The sequence below is a fragment of the Aptenodytes forsteri genome, unplaced genomic scaffold (genome assembly GCF_000699145.1).
Source record: "Aptenodytes forsteri isolate BGI_AS27 unplaced genomic scaffold, ASM69914v1 Scaffold371, whole genome shotgun sequence".
NCBI classification, from domain to species: Eukaryota; Metazoa; Chordata; class Aves; order Sphenisciformes; family Spheniscidae; genus Aptenodytes; species Aptenodytes forsteri.
The window spans coordinates 2433546-2453574 of NW_008795322.1; the positions used below are offsets into that span (position 1 = coordinate 2433546).

General features: G+C 35.2%; 1 protein-coding gene across 1 annotated transcript in view; it reads left to right on the forward strand.

The window, feature by feature from the left end:
• Positions 1-20029, forward strand: part of DIAPH2 (diaphanous related formin 2) — a 263767-nt gene that overhangs the window by 44733 nt on the left and 199005 nt on the right. The window contains exons 12-18 of the mRNA XM_019472249.1: positions 944-1062; positions 2008-2124; positions 3231-3349; positions 4811-4875; positions 6752-6856; positions 9354-9899; positions 16658-16772. Coding sequence (XP_019327794.1) covers positions 944-1062; positions 2008-2124; positions 3231-3349; positions 4811-4875; positions 6752-6856; positions 9354-9899; positions 16658-16772 — 1186 coding nt within the window. The remainder of the gene's footprint in view (positions 1-943; positions 1063-2007; positions 2125-3230; positions 3350-4810; positions 4876-6751; positions 6857-9353; positions 9900-16657; positions 16773-20029) is intronic.

Consider the following 20029-nt stretch of genomic DNA (forward strand, 5'->3'; position numbering starts at 1 on the left):
GGTTTTTTTTTTACATTAGAAAGCAACTTTCCTAATGATAAAGGATCTTAAGAAGACTTCATGCTCATATCTGTGCTTAGGGGTAAATTTTCAAGAAACTTATAAATAAGAGTTTCTGGAACAAAAAACACTCAGGAGGAGGATCCATATTTCTCTCTCTTAATCTGTCCAGTTTCACAGTAGCCTTCTGCTTTTCAAACATTAGAATTGGTATGATTCTACTCTTTTTGGGGAACATACATGGTTGCCATTCAGTTTGTGCATATCCAGTTATGACAATCCCAGGCCAATTTTCATGTAAAGCATGGAGTGCATTCACGCTAATGGCTTTTGAACTAGTTTCCTTTTTTGTGATTTGCCTAGTAGGAAGCTAAACTTGGTTCTTAAGTGTATTAGAGAAATTGCTTGTATTTCTTACAAGAAAAAACAAATTTTTCCCTGCTCCAAGTACTAATTTTTCTTTTGTGTTTTTTTTACTTCTCTTGTAAGTATTTATCAATGTACTGTGGATGTTTTTATGCTATAATCTAGATTAACTTAATAACAGAAATTTTACGCATATCTTCTTTACACTTCTTTAGGCTTCTTAAGTTCGCTTTCATTAATGTTTTGAAATGCCCTTATGCTATTTTTTTAAAAGAAACTCTGACATTAACAAGCATAAACTGCTGACTATGTCCCGTTAAGAGAACTCAACTCAATCAGAAGGCTTCATGTTTGTTTTGCAGCCCATACCTGCTATATTTGCTGATATTTTTGCCTTAATTTTTCTCAGCCGTGCAATTATAATAAAAACCCCCAGGCACTGAATTACAGCTTACTCCTGTTCCAAAGGGTAATGTCTTATATTTTGTCATGATATAATCCTTGGGGGGGGGGGGGGGGGATTTTTTTTTTGCTTTAAAAAAGGGAAAATTAAGATATACTATGTCTTGAAAAATAGGGCTTGAAAGATAAGGATAATGAAGAGCTTGATATTCAGCTGAAAGTGTTTGATGAGAACAAAGAGGAAGATTTAATTGAACTGTCACATCGTCTCAATGATATCAGAGCTGAAATGGAATATCCTTTATAGAAATGGTGTTATAACTTGTTGCATCGTTTAATAACTTTATTAAACGTAAGTTAGAATGCTCTACGTGCAGTTTATTTGTCACAGTTGTGTATCTTACCAGCGACTTTCTCAGGCAGATGTCTTTCCACTTGTTTTTTGTTAAAGACTTATTTAGAAAATTACTACTTGACTTACATTTGACATGCAAATTTATTGGGAACTGAATTAATTTTTTATAAATAACATTTACTAAGCTAAACTCTGGCTTGTAATACATGAAGATATAAAATTATACCCATGGAAGATTATAAGTTTGAATAAAAATGAGTTTTGATAACTAAGTTGGAACAAAATTTGTAGTAGGTTCTGAAGCACTTGAGATGCATGCCTTCTAGTTTTCAAGAAGCAGTAAATTTAAAGTTACCTAAGTTCAGAATGGTTGCTTGCAGTTTTTAAAAGAGTAGTACCTGGTACTTAAGCATAGGAAGGTAGATGCAATCAATGAGAGGAATACAATACCACTAACAACTAATGTTGTTACATTACAGGACAGGTAATTACAGGTAACTTTATTCTTTAAGAAATTAAAATGATTGGCTAGTGAGTATTTGCCAATAGCCTGGCTCACTTCAGCATGAAAATGAAATCTTCATGTGAAATATGTTTACAGGATTCTATGATAATAAGTATGTAGTATGATTTTTCTGAGTATTAATGAAACGTCTTAATTGTTAAACGGGACAGATTTTCGGTGGATAATCCTAGTGGAAAAAGGATGTTTACTGGTAAGGATAGTAGTTCAGAGTGTTGAAAGGTTTTACTTGAACAATATGAACAACATCTAGGGAACGGGGTTTGGGGTGGGGTGGGTGTTTTGTTGTGTAGTGGGGTTTTTTGTTTGTTTTTTAATTTTTGGTTTTTAAGTCCTTGTATTTCCTTAACAATGTTTGCACTGATGTGAATGAAGTATTTCATCTGCTGTACAATATGTTGAAAGATACTTCTTCTGAAAATTACTTCTTGTCAATTCTCCAACATTTCCTTCTCATCAGGAGTGATTACTATGTCCGGTAAGTGTCAGCTGTCAGGTTTGATTTTTGGAGGGGGTAGGGGGAAGAATAGAAATCAAGACCATGGTAAACTGAATAGCTCATAATCACGCATGAATAGTTGCTCTGTAACTGATGTGTTATTTGTCTTTCTGCTCAATGTTACTATTGAAAAGATCTTGTTAAATATAATAATGCTTATTTCAAAGACTTGAACCTTATTCTAACACCCTCATCTGAAAGTCTCTTAACTTGTTGAGCACTTTTTCCTTTATTCAAGTTCAAGAGCTTCATGACTTCAAAGAACTTGAAAGTTAGTTGTATAACTAATAATTGAAAATACTTCCACAGTGCCTTGTATCTTCTTTGCAATGTAAGCTTCTCTTAGGTGCACCTCATAGTGTCTTAGCAGTGTCAAAGTACCACATACAAAATCTTGTTTTAAGAAGCAATTTTTTTGTTGTAAAGGGATGATAAAAACAGTTGATATGCAAGATGATAAAATTGAGAAGTAAAATATAACCTGAGAAATCTTCAATTTTCATATATTGTTTTTTTTAATTTGGAAGTTTTAAAAATCATCAGTTTAGATTTGAGGGTTTCCTATTTTGAGAGCTCAATGGTATGTGAAATTGGCATGTAATACCTTGCACTGGTAGGAACTAATAATTTTGAGCACAGAATCCCCTACTACTAGAGGTTCCTTATGTTGTTGTGTAGATATGTATATCAAACAATTAAGTTAATTATTAACTCATTTTCTAAGTAATTGGATACTGGTACTGTTGCCAGTGATGGAATTCACTGTGTTGAGAAGGTGCTAAATAATTCTTGCAGCGTATATTGAAAATACTAAAGATGGTGTTTGTTCTATTGAATATTGTCTGGCAAAGGATAAATGAAAAGTGCACAATGTTTTGCAGAGTCCTGAACTTCAGGTATCCTTCTGAGAAGCTGACAACAGTGCTTCATTAGCCAGAGTACAAATAAGACTTTTAACTTCATCCTTTTACTGGCAATTGTATAATTCATATATTAGGAGTTAAAGTTGCCCCCTTTTTCCCTCTCCATGTTGCATAAATGATTGTTCGCGTTCTTATTATCTTGTAAAATGTTTTCTTTGTTAGACCTCAGTATTACAAGATAATAGAAGAGTGCGTATCACAGATAGTATTGCACTGCAGCGGCATGGATCCAGATTTTAAATGTAGAGGAAGAATGGATGTGGATTTTACTCATCTTATTGGTTTGTATACTATAAGCAATTTTACCTTGTTTTACTGAAGTACATGTTTTCCTTTGTATGCTTCTGTCTAAACTTAAATTGACTGTGTGAATTTTTTCAGTTTTCTGGAAATATGCTTGTAAGCTACAGGTGTACTTGTGGAGAAGGCCACATCAAGCTCTGCAGCCTTTAATAAAATGATACCGATGAAGTTTGCTTCTGCAAATTTGTCTTGACTTATATCTGAATACAATAGTCTTAATAACCAAAAATTGCTTGTTCATAAATTCTGTGAATTTCAGGTCTGTTACAAATATCAAAATTTACATTAGCGTTAAGAGTTAGTGGATTTATAATTGTTACATAGTTCATTCTAAGAATATTTTCTGTAATACTTTCCAAGTATTTGAGGTTAGTTTAAGGTAAACTAGTCAGTTAAAGCATTGAGGGACTGTGGATGTTCATAACGTGGGAAAGAAGCAGCTGAATAAATACTCTGTCATTGAAATGGCAGTTATCAGCATTTAGGAAGTGTTGTTTTACGCTTTTCTTAAGATTGGTGGGGTAGATTGTATTCTTGAAATACAAGGGCATCTCTGGAGTAAATATTTCATAGGGTGGAGTAATTGTTCTTGGAGAACACATTCATTTGGGAAAATGTTTTTTTGGTGATGTGACAAAAGGAGCAAAGAAAGGATGTTGTACAGGTTGAATTTGGGGACAGGGGAAATTGTTTTCTAAAAGATACCGTGCATATCTAAGAAAAATATCTGCATTTTCTATTCACTTACAACTCTAGGAAGGTGATCACTTGATCTTGCATTAAGATCTTGGCTTACCTTGCCTTCTGTTCCCACTGACCTGCTAGTTTTAGGGATAACTGGTTTGTCTCTCCATGCCAATTCCTACCTATAATATATAGTTACTTGTGTTTACCTTACTTCTAAAATGTTTCAAGTTTTATACTGTATGAAAAGTCAATAGACGTGCTTTGTACCACTGTTGAGTGAAGAAATCTGCGCTTCACAGTCTGTCCAAATTCTCCTTGCCTACGAAATAATTTTTCTGAAATAAGGAAATGCTTGATTTTTGGATTCCTAATCTGGAAAGAAGGCTTTCTGATTTGAGACCTCGGAAGTAACTATTATTTCATACTAATGTGAAAATCCTTTTTTCTTATTTAGTTGTAGATTCATATAAAAGAGAAGGGCATGTAAACTCAGATCTGTCAGAGACAGAACAACTGTGATGATTCATCTTCAACTTTCTTGGTCATGTGTCCTCACCACTTTTTTTATATTTAGAGATTTTGCTCATCAAAATAATTCATCAAATGTTTGGTCAGTTCAACCTAGTAATTCATTGTGGTTTTTTGTCTGTTGCTTTGTGTCATGGGGTCACAGGGTAATTACAGTTGGAAGTCATCTCAGAGCTGTGATATATTTTACCTGACTTCTGTGTGGTATTTTATTTAAACTCTAGATGCATGTGTGGACAAGGCTAAAGTAGAAGAGAGTGAAAAGAAAGCAGCAGAATTTTCCAGAAAGGTAAGTCCTAATCATAACTCTTTTTTAAGATGTGGAACAGAAGCCTGACAGGAACACAGTAGGCTTGTTTCACAGTAGAAACTAGTGGAAACGGGGAAATAGTGTATCTCACAGGCAGGATATTCTTCCACATTTAATAGCTCTGTGGGTTTGGGGTTTTTCTCTGTGTGTGTGTGTGTGTGTGTGTGTGTGCAAGCAGAGGTTTCAGCTTACTCTGAATTCAAAAGCAGATGAGTAGTATTAGCTGTACGTATCTTCAGTTGTATTCCTCTGCTGTAGATAACTGATGGGAAAAATACTACTTGTTGCTATTTTGTCCTGAAATATTTAGACATAGTTAAATACCTAAAGTGCAGGTATATGCTTTTAAAAAAAAAAAAAAATAAATTGAGGGAAAAATGTTTATAACTCTTCATCTAGCTTTGTTTTAGAACCTGAAGAAACTTACTGAAAAGCAGTGTCATTCAGTGTTTGAAAAAGCATCGACTCTTTAGGCACAGAGATGCTAACATTAAAATACTGCTTTATTTCCTTATAATGCCCGTGATAAATTATTATGTTATGAGGAAGATTAATTTATTTCCTTATTATTCACGTTTAGGAACCTTACAGTGCATTTTGGAACTTGTTTTGCCAACAGTTTTATTCTTCTGGTCCAGTTCTTTTATTAGGAACTTGATAACAAAGGCCTATTTCGGTCATGGGCAGTTTTCACTTATTACTAGATACAGCAGAGGTTAGACATTTAAAATTATTTCTGTAGGAAAAATTGCAGCTCAGTATATTTCTTGTAATAAAATTTTGGGGGGGTATTTCTAAAGAAATTGACACTTATCCTTCTGCTTTATCACTATTTGTGTTTGTCCTGAAAATATCTTGATATGACACGTTTTTTCCAGTTACTTAAATTCCTGTTTCCTAGATTATGTTAATGGATAATTTGTTAATCTCAGCTCATCACATCCTATCTAAGGTTATGAAATGCTGAATGTACTATATTAGCTGCAATAGTACTAAAATTCATATACCATGTTGTTGTGTATTAAAAGCACTAAATTTTTTTATTTTTGCTGGCCTGGTCTAAGAAGCCTTTTGCAGGCCAAAAGGCAGTACATGTTCTTGATCATGATGATTACAAATTTCAAATGAAGGGTTGAATTAGTCATCAGCTTTTCTCTCTTCAGTGTTAAATGTGTTTTTAATAGGAGTTATGGTGTCTGAGCTTTATAGAAAGAAAATTGTTGTGAGGCTTCCCTGGCAGAGTTATTTATCATAATGTACTTTGTTAGTGGCAGTCAACACATATTCTTCCTAGTGATAAGTTGTTTTCTCCTGTGGAAGAATGAATAACAGAAGCTTATAAAGATGCTAATAATCTCTTAAGACCAGCAAACAGTAGCAAGATAAAAATATACAGCAAATTTCTCACAAGCATGTTGTAAACTGGACTTCCATTTTATATGGGGACATCAAGACTAAAGGGATCGCTAACTTATTTGGATACCTCCTTTCTTATGTTACGTTATGGATGATATTGCTGAAGTTGCACACGTTTCTCTTCAGATTTACATCTCATGCAGTGAGCTTATGCTTGAGCATAGTTTGAGAAGTCTGCAATGTTCTGTTGGGGAGAAAAAGCCTGTTGAACTTACAGCTGTAGTAAGTTGCTGGGTCTGAGCGGTTCTGTGTCATGACTTATTGATGGAAGAAATTATGTGGTACTAGAAGAACACATACTGGAAAAAAACTTTTTTTTTTTAGAGTTAAAAATGCATCTATTGCTCTAGTTGTGATATTGTTCAAAGAATTCCTGAAAGTATACTATCTAGTGTGGACATAAATGGACAAACATTTCTGTGTTGGTTAATCATTACAGTTTGATGAAGAGTTCACAGCTCGACAAGAGGCACAAGCGGAGCTTCAGAAACGAGAAGAGAAAATCAAAGAACTTGAAACAGAAATCAAACAGCTACGAACCCAGGTAATAAAACTAAGTCACAGTAAGTTCCACAGTTGTTTGTTTGTTTGGGTTTTTTTAAGAATTGAAAAGAAATTGCCCAGGAGTGTGTTGTCTCTATGGAGTTTGAAATGTATGTTATAGTTGTATTGATTTGTTTTTAAGCCAGCATAAACTACTAAGGGTAGTTAATGGAGGTGGCATTTTTTCAAATAGTAGTATATTCAACATCTGTCACAGATATTTGTTTATGGAGGAAAAAATTTTCTTAGGCTTTGAAAAGTTTGAATCCAGCCTGATTTTTTTTTTTTTCTCCAAGAACTTGTTTATGCTTTAACATTACTACTTCTGTTTGTTTTGCAGAAAGCGTTTGTTTCGGAAGGCTTTATACTTGAATTGCAAAGGTGGAAATAAAGATAGCTGTGTGTGCACAATATACATACCTTTCAGCATGTGCATGCAAGCACAATATACATACCTTTCAGCATGTGCATGCAACTGATAATTTTTTTCTGAACTCTGGATATCAGACTGTAGCCATTTCTAAAATGAGTATTACACTAGCTTTATACAGTCTCATAGGTAAATATAACAAAAATGCAAGACCTTATGGAAGTGGAAGGTGATACTTAATTTCAGCAAAGCTGATTTTACTTACATTCATTTCCTCATGAATTTTGCTCACAAGCACCAAAACTGTACCTCCAAGTGATCTGTCCCGGATCACTAGTGAAGCGGAGAGGACAAGAAATGCTGCCTGTTGAGCCCTCACAATATCTCTTGGGTTTCTTTTGTTTAATGACCATGAATTGGGGTTTAGACAGGTCTTTTATACCATTTAGGAACCAACAGATACTATGGTTTGATCTTTTTGCCTCAGCCTGGCTTATTTCCTATTCCTTCAATGCTAGGCAAGGTCTGCCTGTTGCCTTTTTTTCCTCATTGTGGATATCTTAATGCCTATGGTCTCACTTCCTATCTGGATAATAATAAGAATAGCATGCGATGTGTTATAACCTGGTTGCCATCATCCTGCTTTCAGGATGCTGGTCTTCTGCTGGCAAGTTGTCTGTGCTACAGCCTTATCAGAGCACTGGCCTTCTCATCTTATTGTAAGCACATGATATTGCATTTAACAGTCGGTTTGCTGTTCATTGCGTCCTTTGCTCTCAATACAAGTCATTCTTGTAACCTGTGGTGTCTTACGGTTTCTTATTCTGTTTTCACACACAGACACTTCTGTTCATATTTCATTCTTACCAATTTTAATGTTTGTTTCAAATATCTGAGACAATGTTACACTGAAATTTGACAGTCTGTTTTAATGAGTTCTCCACCAATTGTTGCATTACAACTTGTGTAGTAGTTCGTGGGCCAAGGAAACACACGCCTTTTGCAAAGCAAAAATTTACTTTTAGTCTAATTAATTATTAATCCTGTTATATTTGATACTAACAGAATTCAGACTATCCAAATATTACAGCTCATTCACCATTCATAATGGTACAATTAGAAGTGATACACATTAACTTTCTAGTATCTGTGCCTTTTTTCTCTAGTGTTATGGTCCCCATACAATATATTGTGGCATTTATTTTTAGATGCACTCAGATTTTTCTCAGCTTTTTTTTTTAACAAACTCTTGCTTCCTTTAAACTAGAAACAGTAAATACTTGCGTAGGGAAACAGTATGCAAATCAGGTTAAATGAACAGCCTATATTACATAATAATTTTGTCATAAAAATTAGTAGAGGAAATAGAATATGAGCTTGAGGTTTGTGCATAGCTCCTGATGCTGCTCTTTAACAGATAGTTTTGAAGGACAAATATTTGTGAGGAATTCATACTAGGCTAGGATCATGTTATCACTACAGAAACCTCTCTGATGGTTTAATACGCTGCTGTTTCTCTTCAGTGTTCCTTTTAAAACTTATTGGAATGGATATTGCAACTGCTCTTTCTTCCTATCACCACAGAAACAACTGCAGACAGATTTTTAAAAGAAAGCACGATTATTTTTTTTATCTGCCCCCCCCTCCCCCTGCAAGATGTCAGGATAGTTATGAACAACTGTTATCCCATAACCTCTTGCACTGCAATAGCTGCTTCAGTGATGTCTGTAGAAATTTTTCCACCAGCAGATTAGTGTTGTTAAAATTCAGCTTGGTTATTACCATCTCTGATGCCCTAGCTTGCCAGGATATCCTAAGTGGGATAAATGTTTTGTGCATTGGTAAGAAATAAAATGCTGTTCTGTTCACTTAAATGTTACTGCTACTATTAAATTTTCTTTAAAATGGAAACAATTTGTTTTTATAAAAATGCTAGGTTATTCGGTTTACTTGGCAGTTTTATGGTACATGGTATAATCTATTGTTATTGCTTCTCATTTAAATAGGAGAATGGTTGCATTTCTCACTTTCTTGAGGTACAGTTGACTACAAGACATGCTAGTTGTTTCAACTTCATGTCAAACCTCCTTCCCTCCCCGATGAAAGGAATTCCTCTTTTATATTTCAGGGTCCAGGCCTGACAGGTAAACTGACAGATGCAGCACCATTACCTCCACCCCTACCAAGTGAGAATGTGCCACCACCTCCAGCACCTCCACTACCTAGTGGAGCAATACCTCCTCCTCCTCCACCGCCTCCGCTACCTGGTGGAGCAGCAGCTCCTCCTCCACCGCCTCCACTGCCTGGTGGAGCAATACCACCTCCTCCTCCGCCCCCACCTCCGCTACCTGGTGGAGCAATACCTCCGCCTCCTCCGTTGCCTGGTGGAGCAGCACCACCTCCTCCTCCTCCACCTCCTCCGCTACCTGGTGGAGCAGCACCTCCTCCACCTCCTCCGCTACCTGGTGGAGCAGCACCTCCTCCACCTCCTCCGCTACCTGGTGGAGCAGCACCTCCTCCACCACCACCGCCTTTTGGTGGGCCTCCAATGCCACCAGCTCTTGGAGGTGTTCCTTTTGCTCCCTTTCCGGTGATACCAGCGTTACCACATGGGATGAAGGAGAAGAAAAAGTATAAGCTGGAAGTCACGATGAAAAGAATCAACTGGTCAAAGGTATTACTATGTTTGTTTTTATTTCCATTGATAAAAAGTGGCTTTTGAGGAAGAAGGAGGTAATGTGCTAGGGTTTACATTAGATTGTTAATAGTACTCATGAAGTTTGGGGAATTAATTCCATTCTTTATCCAAAACATTTTTGATGCAGTGATTGTGATTCAGTTAATATTGGTTTTTAAAGACACCTTATGCTATGGGGTAAGCTCCAAGTGTTTAATGCTGCCAAGAGCCCATAACACCCCTTATTCTGGGGATACCTGTAGCTAACAGCTCTCAGAATTTTGGCTGATTTTGTGTAGAGTTAAGTTCTACATGTTTTCAACTGTAATTGATATTTGACTTGCCAAGTAAACACTTCAAAGGTAAAATGTCTTGTTTAAAGCAGGTTTAAGTTCTCAAACAATTAAAATGTTTACTTTATAAATCGTGTTACTACTTTTTTTCAGCAAAATACTGAGTTAGTTAAAGGATTGCTGGGTTTTAGGACAGGGGAAATGAACCTTGAAGTAGACAATTGGGTGGAAAACTGTTGGGAAGACTGCTGTTTAGGAACTTTGACAATCTGGCAGTTGACAGAAAGAAGGATCTAGAGTCAAGGGATAACTACAGCTGTTTGCATAATTGAAGTAGCTGTGGCTGAGTAATGAGAAAGGTTGTTGAGAAAGGAGATGTATTTAAGAGGTTTTACTTGAGTCTCTAGGTATAAAATGGAGTAAAACGTGGTGTGAATGGGTACGTGGAATTTGGAAGACAGCACAAAGCAGAAGTCTAACTTTAGTTTTGTGTTCTCTGGGTTAAGCAAGCTGTGGGAGCCATAAATTATGTGGTTTATGATTAATTTTTTTCCTTGCTTTTTTGAAGACAGGTTGAAAGTGGATCAGGCTTTCAGAGACTCTAATTTTAGCTTTGTATCTTCTCAACAGAACAGTGCATGATTGCTTTGGTTATGCCTTCTATGAATTTCTTTTAAAAATGAAGTATGAGTGAAACCGCTATGGTGGCAATTCATTGGGTTATCTAGTTTCATTTTAAAAGCCTTGCATGAAACTTAAAACACTTGACTAGCTTAAAAAGAGAAGGGTGGGAAGGCATTGGCGAAATAATTTTTTCTAATTAAAAGAAATAACTTTATACTTACCATGATACTAAATATACATTCTTAAGCTACTAAGATTTTCTGCTTAAAGGCAGATGTCTTGACATGAGGTTAAGAATTATTTTAAGATCAGACCTCTGAATAAATACAGTAATTTACTATAAATTAAAGCATCTAACTAAGAAAAGAAGCCAATTATTTTGTGTTCACATTTCTTTTGTTGTTGTGATATGTTCTGGAATTTTGAAAGGAAATTTGACTTTCATTGCCTTACCTGCCCGTAAATGATAGTTGTACTACAAAACACACTCCAACAGTGTTTTTCTTTCTCTGAGAAAGGCAGGTGTTTACCCTGTTAAGACAGTTGCAAAACTTACCAGAAGGTTCTAAAGGCAATGGTGTTATTAAACGTAAATTTTTATTGTAAGCATTGAAGAAACTTTTACTAGAGGGAATTTTTAGCTATCTAGTTTTGTGTAAAATTATTACTGCATTTGATTTAGCAGTATGTGGTTTAATACTTAACTTGAGTTAGTCATGGCTCTACTAGAGTTGTGAAGCTGATGTTCCTCCCTTCTCCTTTACTTTACAAATATAGTTGATACTGTATACACTAATGAATTTTTAAATGAGATTCTTGTTGACAGAACTTTGTTTGATGTTTGACAGATGAGTATCCCAGGAAGCTAACTTAGTTCCGATACAAAATTCTTTTTTAAAAGTCTGGGTTGCACATTGCTGAGCGAGAGATTTTTTTCCATGAGAGCTTTCAGAGAATGTGTGCTAAGCTCAGTGGATTCATGTAATGGCAGCAGGAGATGTCAGTAGGTAACTGCTGTGTTTTCTTTCTCTTTTGGCCCTGTCATGAGGGCTGGTCTGAGAGGTCATCTGTGACTCCTCTGAGGTACGTGGAGTATGATCGGTGGGTGAATGCTCACTGAATTTCACAGTTCTGCAGACAGTTGCTTGTATTGTTGGTCTGTATCAAAGCAGAGTGAAAAACTGTGATGACCCAAATGAAAAGACGGGGCACCATTCTATTAGGTGCAATGAACATGAATTGTGGCTTTGCATTAAGTTGCATACATGTATCCAAACCATTAGGAATAGTTTTAAAGCCATTTTCAAACATAGATAACGGCATGCTATTTCATATAGAAACCTTCTAAGTTCATGATGTCTAATGTAGTTGTAAGGTCAGAGAATGCTGGTATCTGTGCTATAATGGTACTTGTAGGTTATTAATCTGAGATGTTTATTGGTTGTTTCAAATTAGTAATGTGCTAGGGCAGGCTTATGGCCACTGGGAGGAGCTATGGGACTGCTCAAGTGAAATGTTTGGGCACCATTAACTTCCAATGAATGTGAGCTTCTGCACAGTCTTAACATGGTTATATTTAATCAAATGTAACTTGAAAAAAAACCTTAAAATATAACTATTTACTTCAGCAGTAAACTGCAAGCACAATCTCCGATTTGCAAACTAACCTGTAAGAGCAGTTACTAGTTATTACTTGCCTCTCAGTATAATTGGTCACTTTGTGAAAAGAGAAGTTATGCAAGTATCCAGGTGTGTGTTTGCGTACGTGTTGCTTTAAAATCCCTTTTTGATCAGTATAGCCACTGTTCCTTCCATATAAAGGAAAGAAATTTAGGGTGCTAGATAATTGCGTCTATCATCAAGACTAAACCATCACGTCTTAAAGGCAGTTTGTGGTTGGCAGAGTTTTAGTGGTACAAAACGTGATAGATGTATTGAGGTTTGCTGTAGGAAAAAATACATAGATCACCAAATCAGCAAGGCAAATCAAAGGAGGACCTTTATATATTGCATACTATGTGTTTTGAGCTCTGTCTTGGACTTCAGTGTAGTTTGACTGGATATCTGCTACTTATTTGTCAAGGTACTAAATCTTTGTACTACCAGCTAGTGTCTGACACTTTCCTTGAAAACCATATTCTATCTGAATAGTGTGTTGCTACCGAGAACTTAGTAAAATCAAATTGTTGATGAAAGTAAGCTGTTAAGTGGCTACAGATGGTCATTGCTGACCATAAGTTGCAATTTAACATTGAACAACTGTTGAACATGTAATTTAAATCGCATTTTTTTTTCAGGATGTTTTACAGCTGGTAAAACTGTTGGGAAATTCATATGGATGTAGATATACATCTTTCTATAAAGTTGGGTGTTACCGTGTTGTCCTGGATGGAGCTGGATGACATGGGATGCAGATGTTGCTCCTGGCTAAAGATGCTACAACTTTTCAATATGAAACCTCTGAAATGAATCACATCATTGTGTATGATATTGTGATGATTCATCAGTTCAGCAATAACAGTCCCTTGTAGACTGTTTTCACAATATTGCTAGGACGCAGGATCATACGTCCATCAAGTTCTTACGTAGCTGATCTACCCTGTCAGACACAATGAAATTTCAGTTTTAAGAGTGTATGTAAAGGTCTTAGGGCAACAGCACTGGACGGTGTTTGGAAATCATTCTAGTTTTTCCCATGGGGTTTTTCAGGTGATTCAAGGTGAGTTGCTTTGTATTGTTTCTGAATATATACCATCACCACTTCAAGCAAAACCTTTCAAGAACTAGTAATGACAGAAGTTAATTTTAAGAGGAGGAACTAGACTGTCCTCTGATATTTTTGAATAAGCAATCTTAATTGTCTTTCTCAATAAAAAGTAAGCTTAGGTTTTGTGTTCCTCTAAATTCTGAAGTGTTGAATAGTGAATTGGCTCGCTCTTTGGAGTAACAAGAGCAGTATCATGAATGATTAATCCCACTAATTTTAGAAGGAGGAATCTAGAATGTTGAGATAAAACCTGTGTGGAAAAGCATGGCATGTCAATTTATAGTTTCTTTTACCAGAAGAATTAATGTTTATAAGCTATCTATAGTATTTTGCCACTAGATTTCAAAATATTTGGAGATGTGCCAAAATAATCTGAAAGCGTATCTAGCAGTAGTGTTTTAAAAACAGGCTTTCAAAATACTTAAGTAGAAGGATATTCAAAATAGTCAGCCATGGTTTTAACATACTAATTTCAATAAATGTTAAAATAAATTTGAAACTCTTTACTTTTTCTGTCTGTAATTCTTATAAAATAATCTGCATGTAAGGATAAATGATAACTTCTTTATTGTGGGAGGAGGAATTAAAAATATCTAGCGGGGAAAAAGACCTTAAATCTTTGGTTTTGATTAACACGCATCAGTGTGCATTCTTAGTGCTACAGTACAGTATGACAGTGCTGGAAACTTCAGGTCCGTTAGAGAATTGTAGATGAGGATGGTGTTAAAAGTAACTATAGAGAGTGCAGCAAAATGAAATTGGTGAGGGGTTTTCTTTGTTTCTTTACCTATAATTCTCAGTGCCTTTCCAGAAAACCGAAAAGTTTTTTGAGAATAAATATTAACTTTAAAGCTTCTGAACTTAAAAGGAATCGTATAGTCCTGCTGTTTTCTTAAAACAACTGTACAAAATATTTTTAACCTGCCAGCCACACCAATATATTATGTTTTTTAATCAGAAAAAATGGACTGTTTTAAGTAGCCTAGTTGTATTGTTAAAAAGAAACAAGAATGTATGAGTTGTCATACTGGAAAAGATGCTCATGTATTACTTTGTGGAATATGGCATTGCCCAGTATTGGCATCCAGAGATTTGGGCCTGTTTTTTCCTTTGAAATTCATCTAGCCATATAAAAGTCCTTTTAGTTCATGTACTCTTATGAATCATTTGAATTATACAATTTTGTAACCTTTAAAACCCTTATATTAAAACAAAAAAGTCACCCTCCTATGAAATGTTTATTGTCTGTTGAAGATATTTTTCCATTGAATGTCCTTGTCTTCTTTCTGTTTAGAAGATTACTCTCTTCAAAGCTTCTATCATACAATTTTCTGGATGTTTTAAAACTATTTTTCCTCCTTTTGAAATGGAGCTCTAATGTTTTAGAAATGCATTTCCACCTGGGCTTTTAAGAAAATGTTTTGTGGCTATTACTTCAGTTAGCTTCTCTTACGATCTTTGACTTCCAGATTTTTTTTATTAACCCCTTGTATCTGTTTGGGAATTACCATCTGGACTTTTTTCCTTATAGAATATAGCTTTCATCACAGATCTGTATTTTGCAAATTTTCTTAAGGGGGGGAAGAAAATCTGCATGCCATTGATAATATCATTCTCTCCTGAAGTTGCTGCTCATCTTTGACTTGCCACTGCTTTGTCTGGTTGGGATGGTTTCTCTCCTACAATTCACTTTTTCATTTATTTAGGCATCTCACTTAAGCAGGAGAGAATTCCTGCCATACACTTAACTTACGCTTTCTACACTCAGTTGTCCTTGTTAAGTAATACCTGATCCTAGAGTCAGTTGCAGTAGTTTTGTAACTGTGAAACATACTCGGACTACTATCCTGTAAACATACAGAAAAATAAGCTTTTTAGTTTATAATACATATTTGTCACTGCAGCCAATTTCATTATAATCAATTATGTTCATGTGTTTATAGAAATAATTTATAAAGTGTACATCTGAATGCTGTATGTGACAATGGAAAATAACTACAGATGGACACTTTGCTTAAGTGCTCTGGGAACAGTGCCAAAGATCTCCTGCACACTGAAAAAGAGGAAAGTCTATTTGATCATCACTTTTAAGGAGCCATCATTTTGGGAATAAAATTCTTGCTGTTTAATTTGGTGCCTTTTGTTGTAACTGTCTTCACCATTAGTGTTGGATTAAGGTAGTTTTTAAAAATGTCTGGTGGTGGTAAAGCAGCTACACATTAACAGATTGATCATATAGTAAAAGGTGGAGGACCAATGTGTTGCAGTGAAATCCTAGTGAGGCTTGCAAATATAGTATTGATAAATTTCCTGCATATCATCTTGAAGTTAAATAGCCCTTGAAAATTAATTGGCATTTAAACAAACTTGTAAACAAGAATTGATAAGACTTTAAGAACTGGAAGAGGAACATAGTTTGAAAACAAAATAGCTCTTCTGAATCATACATGTAGAGTAAAATTGGCTTTCAGCTCCTACATTGCAGAATACTTTCTTCTTTTAATATAGCCATTATCGAATTAGGTACTGTAATGAAATAGCTGTTTACATTTGAAAAATGGAAGCTGTAATAAAAAAGTCGTATTACGTATAAAATTATTTCTGATATTGAAAAAGATAATTCTTCCTACAGACTTAATATTGAGTCACTGAAAGCTCCACATTGACATATCATTTACAAATAAGGTATTCCATACTCTGGCAGTGTAGGAAAGACTATTCCTTCTACAGTTCTCAAGTAGCAGGGATGCATATCAGTGGTGAAGAATTTGGGAACTGTCTAGAAAGCGATCAAGAGAAAGCTAGAACACTTTCAAACCCAGATGCTAATATGTTATCAAGCCTGTTTGGAAAACTTGTTGAATGGGAGAAATACAACAAAAAATATTGTGTAGATAGAGGGCAGTTCATCTGATTGTGTTTTGTTCAGAAAACATCTTTAAGAATATAATACCTGGAACATACCTAAACTTAATTCAGTCCAATTATCACAAAAGTCCAGTAGCATTGGCTTTAACTTGGCTATTGAAAAGACTAGTTATTAACTTCTGGAGATGCCATTTTTGTTTCAGATTGAGCCTCAAGAGATAGCAGAAAACAGCTTTTGGGTAAAAGCTGAAGAAGATAAATTTGAAAACCCAGAACTGTTTGCAAAATTGGCGCTTACCTTTGGAACACAAATGAAAGGTACATTCTTCTTTTACTTTGTATTATGCTTTTATTAAATTTAAAACTGTACAATGACAGTCTCTTTTATGCTTTGTGCAATACCATGGAATTCATATAATGGTTTTATAGCAGGAAGATGATTTAAAAACGTATGTTTTTATTAAGCATAGCAGTCTATTACAAGAATTGCTCCTCCCTCACTTTACAGCATGAGGGGAGGAACCTTTTGTAATAATACCTCTTAAAAGTGCAGGGTATGTTGCAGACAGATGCAAATTTTCTTCAAATTAAATTCTAATCCTAAAATCATGCTCATCTGCATTAATATTCCTAGCTGCAGGAACTGTAAGTTGTCAGATATCCACATGTTGGAGCGTTTGTTGTGTAACAAAAATTTACTTGCTTGTATCACTTGGTTAAATCAAAATGCTCTACAAGAGACTTAGATTTTAGCAATTACAATATGCAGTTGAATCACAAAATCACAACTCTGTAATATTCTAGAATTATAACAGTAGTCATATGTGGGTTGAAACCATCGTTCTTTTCAAAGTTCTTGTGGTTTTGTCCTTAGTCTTTGCTTTCACTTTTTTTTTAATACTGTATGCAGCTCTTATTTAAGAAAAAAGAAAAGTTTTTAAATATGCTCCTTTAGTTAGTATTTAAATTTGTGTTGTGTAATCTAAGAAGCACCCCCCCAAGTTATATACAGTTAAACTGCATTGTTACTGTCATTAGTGAATGATGTAAGTTAGTTTTCAAAGGGTTGAATGGGTAAGTGCACACTCTTTAAACTGTTTGCATAATACCATGGGAAAGTGTCAGGTAGTCTACCAATTTTTGTTGGAACACAGTGTGAAATGGGTCTGCCTGACTACTAGAGAGAGCAATACAGTGAGAATAAAAACTGCTGGAGCTTTCTGTTGAGTGCAACTGAGGCTGCTCAGTATGTCATGTAAAGAGCTCTTCTGCTATTGGTTTTAGATGGAAAAAAATCATTATTTCTCAAACACTTGATTCCTTCAATAGGAGATATGATGATAATATTTATATCTTGAGTTGGGAATGCAGTTACTAACAACTGAATATTGGTAATGATTTTGATACTTTAATACCATCCTCTTCTCTTCATGGCTTTCAAATGGTCTTTGAGTACTTCTGAAGCTGCACACAGCCTCTTCAAGTCTTTTTATTATTATCCACGGTTAATGGTCAATTGATCAGTATTTCATATGTGGCCATTTACTGGTAATTTGTTTCAGGCACTGAAGAGAAGCAAGTACTGTTGAAGTACGGTTCAATAATAACTTACTCAGGAGCTAATGAGGAAGCCCAACAAATTAGAGTTCAGGAAGTGGTAGAAACTGAAAGAATGAATTCCTGGTCTAGCTACAAATCTTTTGTCAATTTATCAGCTAGTTAGAATACAATATACTTTAGGGATGTGCAGTTCTTGAAGGTGGATGGAGTCAGGTGTATCAAGTGTTCATAGGCCAAATCTGAATAAGCAAACACATGCTTAGGATTTTGAAGTGAATGTGTGTACTGACTGTAAGCATTTTTGTGCTGCTGGGTTGTTTTTTTTTTGTTTTTTTTTTTTTACTTTAATGTTTTGGCTTTGAGAATTAACAATTCATGTGATGCTGTTTATTTTAACCATAGGGAGTATTCTGTTTTAATTCAAACCACTAGAATGCTCTCACTTCTATCAATTACTTGAGGATTTTATTACTTCAAAATTAAGTTGTATTGCACATAGAGGTTTGTGGTATCCTGGCTGTTGTCTGAATTTCAGGAAGTAGAACTGCAGTTTATACTAATACAGTGTTTGAAAAGTTAACTCAGGTTAAGGAAGGTCTCTGAGGACCATAACTTTCCTGAAGCATTTCTTGAGTAGATTCCTTGAGTTATTTCTGAATATGTCTTTTTCCGTGCTCTTTTTAAACCCCTTCAAAGAGTTAGTCATAGCTGTGTTTTTCATAAAATAAATATACAGTTCTTTCACTCAGAGCTAATGCTCTTTTCAGTAGTCACTAAATTTGAGCCATTAGTGTTCTGCTTTTACAATGCTTCCCACTGTCTGCTCTAAATGTTCAGATATTACACACAGTAATACAAAAGCATCATCTGCTGTAATTTAACACTTTTTTCCATACCAAAATTTGATAGATTCTTGGTTCATGGCATTGCAGTGAGGTTAAAATGATGTGGAGTTCATCACCGGTTTTAGCGTGACAGCAAGACAGGAAAACCTTTAAGGGAAAGAACCCCTAGCAGCAGATAACACTTAAAATGGAATGAGGCCCTTCTTAATGAAAACAACAAGCTTTTGCCTTGAGCTGAATTCTTTAATCAGAAATCTGAGGAAATGTTTCTGAATTCCTGAAAAGCTTCTTCATTAAAAATGCTGAAAAAACCCTCTTGAAATTTTGACCTAGCTGTCAGTTTCATAGGAGAGGAAATTCTTGTTGACATACTTGCACAGTTCTAAAACTACGAACAACAGAAATTCTCCAAATAGCTTACTGTGGTGATAGCCTTGCAGATATTTTTCCTGTTCCTCCTTATGTTGTTCTCAGTTAATAGTTGTAGAAAATAACATGCCATAACAAAGGCTGGCGAGACTGTTAAAAATGCTACTACATATTACCTAGGATATTAAAATCTGAAAATTTGGCTGACTAGTAGAGAAAGTCAGTGTTGTCTTTCTTTGACTTCAAGTTTTTCTTAAAACTTGAAAACCTACTAGAAGTCAAGAAGAGTCTCAGAGCATTTAGTTGCAGCACAGGCTCAAATAATTGCATTCCACAAAGCAACTTTTTTTTGCAACTGCTATCTGCAAAGGGAAACATTGAATGATATTCACCATTCTTCCTCACCTTTTGCCTTAAGAGCCACAGGCAGCTCATTAATCCCCAAAATACTTATTTCAAGCATAATCTAGGATCAAATTTCTCTTCTGCTTTAGTCCCATTTCTTAGTGTGGTCTCCTAATATATTACAGGAGAATGATAGAAAGACAAATAGAAATGCATTTCATATTCTCTCAAGAGCACAGTCAGCATGTAAAACAAATAAATGGATGAGTGGAAGAAAACTGACAATTGCCAAAAGCAATTGTTGATGACTTAGTGTTTACTATCTTGTATTTCATAGCATTTTGGAATGCCAGTGGGAATAGTAACTGAAGTAAAACAAATGATGGTATAGACAGTTGCTAAAAACTTGTAATTCCATAGAGGTTGCAGCACTCAAATTTGATTCAATCTCTGAAT